The following is a 5,610-nucleotide window of genomic DNA, read 5'->3' on the forward strand; positions in this document are numbered from 1 at the left end:
TCTTTCTACGAAATTATAAGTAATCATAACACATCAGTTAATTTGTAAATATAGTACATTTTTATTAATTGTCATGAGTATTAAATTGTGTAACGTGTTTTTACTATCAACTTAATAGCCGATACAAATGGATTACAAATGCTCTTATTAGGTAATTTTGATAAAAAAAATGTTATTTAGCATTAAATTACTAGTTAACAATTAATTGTTAATGGCTCCCTTTGTTTTGACCGTGTTTTTGGGTTAACGATAGGAGGCTGGCCGTTGGTTGTCACGGACATCAAGAGCTGATTGTACCATAAAACTGGAAATCTTTATCTCTTAAAATAATTGTTTGCCTAATCTGTCAACAAATAAAATTTACCATTCCTTTATTTAGATTTCCAAAATTGGAATATTTTATTTTTAATACCTATGTTTAATTTTAAATCTCCTATTTTTAATTGACCACCCATTTATTCTATTATAACAGGTGGGATACTACAATGTTATTGCTTAGACGAGAATTTATTTACTGATACTTATTTATACAATTTTATAAAAAAAGTAAAAGCAGACACAGCCTATAAGTATTTCTGCCACTAAAATATCTAGTATAAATTCAACACCAACAATGTGTAAAACACGCACACGCACACACACATATATATATATACCATATAGCGCAATATATACAAAAATCTATAAAAACCTTAACAACGTCATAAAACACTATAAAAATATATTAAACAGATCACATTGATTGTGATGTAAAATTGACTTAGAGGATAAACGGCACAATATGACAAGGGTGGACGGCAAACATTGAGCAAACATAGAGTGGAATGTGCGAAGTAGAGAATCGTGCTGCTACATTTCCTTGAATATGTTAGCAGCCTGAGGAGAGTAGTAATCCCAGGACCAGATCTGGGTGGGGCTGTTATTACACTTGCTGGCCTTCAGTGTGTCACCCACCCCTAGTGCCTCTGCATCCAGACACAGCTCCATGGCGTCATTACGCAAGTGACCGTTCTGTAACACACATCCCAGCATTACAAGGTTAGCAGCATCAAGTTATATATCAGCAGCCTGAGGAGATGAGGAGAATAGTAATCCCAGGACCAGATCTGGGTGGGGCTGTTGTTACACTTGCTGGCCTTCAGTGTGTCACCCACCCCTAGTGACTCTGCATCCAGACACAGCTCCATGGCGTCATTACGCAAGTGACCGTTCTGTAACACACATCCCAGCATTACAAGGTTAGCAGCATCAAGTTATATATCAGCAGCCTGAGGAGAGTAGTAATCCCAGGACCAGATCTGGGTGGGGCTGTTATTACACTTGCTGGCCTTCAGTGTGTCACCCACCCCTAGTGACTCTGCATCCAGACACAGCTCCATGGCGTCATTACGCAAGTGACCGTTCTGTAACACACATCCCAGCATTACAAGGTTAGCAGCATCAAGTTATATATCAGCAGCCTGAGGAGAGTAGTAATCCCAGGACCGGATCTTGGTGGGGCTGTTGTTAATAAATATACAATAATATTCAAGTAATACAATTCAAAATAGTTAACAGTAAATAATTTAACGCTAAATAATATAAAAAAATCTTATATCACAAAGAAATAAATCTGTATATTGAAATAAAGAGAGAATTTAAAATAAAAAAATATGTATCCAATCATTTTTTTATTTACAAATTGTACCTCATTTATGAAGTTTACTATTTTAATTTTAATAACTTTACTGAATAAACAGAGTTACGAAAATATTCTTTCTTTATAATGTCTCTCTATTATTATTCAACTGTTGTTGTAAGTGAATTATAAACTAAACGAACACATATACATTGGAAAATACCTATAGATATCCCTATCCAAGAACGCAATAAATAAACATACCTTGGTCAACCTCCAAATTTGTTTCTTTGAATGTGGTGAGCATTTCTCCATCTTGATTTCATTAGATGATATGATAGTGGCACATGTTTCTTCACGTCTTATCTGTCCATCATTGCTGAGCGAAAACAGCTGAAAATAGAAGTAATATTTATTTTATATTATCAACAAACTAAATGATTTCCAAACATTGGTGGATTGCAAAATTCAAACTCATAAAAGGGATTTCAATTTCATATAAACAAACCAGATGATTTCCAAACATTGGTAAATAGCAAAATTCAAACTCATAAAAGGGGTTTCAATTTCCTATAAACAAACCAGATGATTTCCAAACATTGGTAAATAGCAAAATTCAAACTCATAAAAGGGGTTTCAATTTCCTATAAACAAATCAGATGATTTCCAAACATTGGTGGATTGCAAAATTCAAACTCATAAAAGGGATTTCAATTTCCTATAAACAAACCAGATGATTTCCAAACATTGGTGGATTGCAAAATTCAAACTCATAAAAGGGGTTTCAATTTCATATAAACAAACCAGATGATTTCCAAACATTGGTAAATAGCAAAATTCAAACTCATAAAAGGGGTTTCAATTTCCTATAAATAAACCGGATGATTTCCAAACATTGGTGGATAGCAAAATTCAAACTCATAAAAGGGATTTCAATTTCCTATAAACTAACAAATGAACTGAAAGCTTTTCAACTAAATGATGTATTTGAAAATACATAAATCTATCACCATGCCGATAAGTAAGTTGTAAAGTTTGAAGATTGTTCTGTAGTTTCTTCAACACTAGCAAGTAACCAATAGATCAACACCACTATTTAATATAAGAAATTATGTGGATCTTGTCAGTGGCTAATACTTCATATCGTACTATGTTTAATTGTAGACTGGATAGGTTACCGCCATTCCTTATTTCATTCTCCGATTGTTACGGCAGTTTCCCATCATGAATGGGTTAAGAACCGGATAATTTGGAATTGGAATGCTCTTATCAGAACATTGTGTTTTTTTTTTTTTTTGTTCTTTTAGGACAAGAAGCTTATAAATTGCACTAAGTCCTGTAAGACCTTGGCACTGCTTCCAGAGTGACAGGATATTCAGGATGGGTAAGATTAGGGGGTAGGGGCAGCCCGCTATCAAGACCCAGGAGGAAGAATTAGGGCACTAATCTCAAAGTCATGTCCCCCCGGAAGAAGGGAAAGCCAGCTCGGAACCAGCCTCTCCGGTCAAAGCAGGCAGGGGGTGGCACACCCTTGTTGAGGCTAGAAGAACATCTGACACTTAGGGAATGAACTCTACCAACTCTAACAGTCATCTCTCGCAGCAGGCTAAACCTATCGAACTGCCCTTGCACCCTAGAATCTCGACATTTGTGGTTAGTGATGTGCCGCTCCTGGACATCCATACGGTTGCCCAGATTTCAAGTGATACATCGATTTTATATTTGTGTAAGTAAATGTTATGACTGGTGGATCATTTGTAATAAGACTCTGAACAAACTCCAACCTCTCCCATCATTACAGGGGTCATTCCTTTCTTTTGAAAGAGAGCAACATGAAAGTGTGATCTCCAACTGCCAAAATTCTGGGAATCCAAGCAGTCTACATGAACTTTCCCAGTTTTCTCCCTCCGATTGGTCACAAATCCAGGGGCTCACTGGACTGAGAGTGGGGTATATTTTTTAACACTCAATAAATTGACTGCAGAAACTTTACAAATGATTCAGACAGGCATGTACCTAAAAATATGAAATTAATTAATTTTGTTTTTTGAACTTAGGAACAACGAAGCATGTAAATAACAGTTTATTTACATGCTTCATGGTTTCATGGTTCATGACAGTTCATTTTGTGGTTGTTTAAACAAATTTTAGATCATGTAAAAAGAAATTTAAAATTTGAAAAAATTAGGAATTTGTCACCCGTACATAACCTTCCCCCATAAGTCTAATCTGAATAAACACTGTCTTACTTAAGTAATAAATATGTCAGTTAAGAGTAATGGAGGTGAACAATAGTAAAGGAAATCTTTCAGAAAAAGGATTACAAGAAATATATGTGACAGGTTTAGTTAGCTTTCAAGTGTTTATGTTTATGAGGGAAACTTTTAGGAGGCTTGCCCAAGACAGGAAGATATAAATTGTTTATTGATTTTGAATGTGCAGTGTACTTTGTATTTAGGTCAGAAGAGATTATTTGCTACAAACCTTCTTAAGTGTATAATTACTGATAACAATAATGGCACTCTATTTGTACTAATTTGTGCCACTGATAACAATGAGCTGTGATAGTAATGAACAGGAAGTTGTTCGATAATGAAGTTTGTTAGCTTTTTTATTTATAAGAAGTGTTTGTTGGAACTTCTGTTACGATTCAGAAGCAGTTTTGGGGACAAACAGTTATTAATACATTGTATGTAATTAATTCCTGAAGATGTGTTTTTGGCAAAACCCTAATTGAGAGAGAAAAGTTTTCTTAATTTAGTTTAGATATGTTGTTTAAACAATAACACACAATGTGGCCATTTAAAAAAAATTAACATACAAATATATTATGAGCAAAAATGTTGTAAAATATTTTAAATTTATTTTAACCAAGTTGAGCTGAATATTTGTTCCTTCTCACATAATTTGACGTAAACCATTTAATACAAGACACTTGTAGAACTCAATATTACTACTGTACACTTTACAGTGTTTAATGTAACCTTTTTGTTATTCTATTACAAACACAGAAGGATTTTAAACTTAAATAAAAACATTACCTACCTGGCTACTGAAGATGGTTTTATGGCAAGCGTAGACACCTACATTATATTCTGAATCTTCACCATGTTGAAGAGTGTCATAGCATAGATCGGTAGCTTCATTTCTGACCTAAACCAATAATACATCCAATTATAGTACAATACAGTTAATAAAGTCGTATACATTTGTTTTCTTTATGAGTAAAATTGTCTCAATGGATAAGACATTAAATAAAAATAAAGTTCTTAAACTAGTAAGATTTCGCTTCTTTTTCTGAGTTGACTATGAATAACTGTCATTAACACATTGATTGCGGCATATGGACTGATGTGGAGTATCAATCAATCAAAATTCTTTAATTTACATATTCTTTGAGAATAGTATTTAAGTCAAATTACAATAATAACAGTAACAAGAAAATAACTTTTAAAATACATTAAGAGTCAAAAATCTGTTGATGAAATTCTTCCATCGAATAAAATGGACGTTCGATAAGCCATTTGTTGTAGTGCAGGTGGTAGCTCTCTTTTCATTCTTGCTTCTCAGATCTGGGGGTAGGAGGTTGTGAAGTTTGGTTCCCATGTATGACGGTTTCTTCTCAAACTGAGTCGTTCGGTGTGCTAGAAAGATTGTACTGGGTGCTGTTTCTTAGGTTATATTGGTGAGCTTCGCCTCTTCTAGTAGGGGTTTTTGCTATTGCATGTATCACAGCTTCCTCGATGTAGAGAGAGACAACAGTAAGAAGTCCAAGTGATTTTAAAAGCCTCTCTGCAGCTGTCGAGTCTTTGCAGTCCCGCGATAATTCTGATTGCTTTTTTCTGTTTTTTGAGAACCTTTTGCATGTTAGTGGTTGAAGTTCCACCCCAGGCTAACAGTCCGTATCTTATGTGTGACTCGAAAAGCGCAAAGTATGCCACCCTAATTGTTCTTCATCTGTTGTATCCTTTATCCGTTTCATCGCATAGAGG

General features: G+C 34.6%; 1 protein-coding gene across 2 annotated transcripts; it reads right to left on the reverse strand.

Annotated features, from left to right (window-relative positions):
• Positions 1 to 495: 495 nt before the first annotated feature.
• On the reverse strand, positions 496 to 4,771 carry LOC124372916 (polypeptide N-acetylgalactosaminyltransferase 1-like; the record flags this gene model as incomplete). Of its 2 annotated transcripts, XM_046831328.1 has the most annotated exon segments (4): positions 496 to 876; positions 1,269 to 1,403; positions 1,883 to 2,011; positions 4,664 to 4,771. In XM_046831328.1, coding segments are annotated over 4 exon segments (399 nt in total), but the record flags the coding sequence as incomplete, so codon positions are not given.
• Between the last annotated feature and the right edge of the window lie 839 nt (positions 4,772 to 5,610).

This window comes from Homalodisca vitripennis, unplaced genomic scaffold (assembly GCF_021130785.1).
Source record: "Homalodisca vitripennis isolate AUS2020 unplaced genomic scaffold, UT_GWSS_2.1 ScUCBcl_4353;HRSCAF=10482, whole genome shotgun sequence".
In the NCBI taxonomy this organism is placed as follows: domain Eukaryota; kingdom Metazoa; phylum Arthropoda; class Insecta; order Hemiptera; family Cicadellidae; genus Homalodisca; species Homalodisca vitripennis.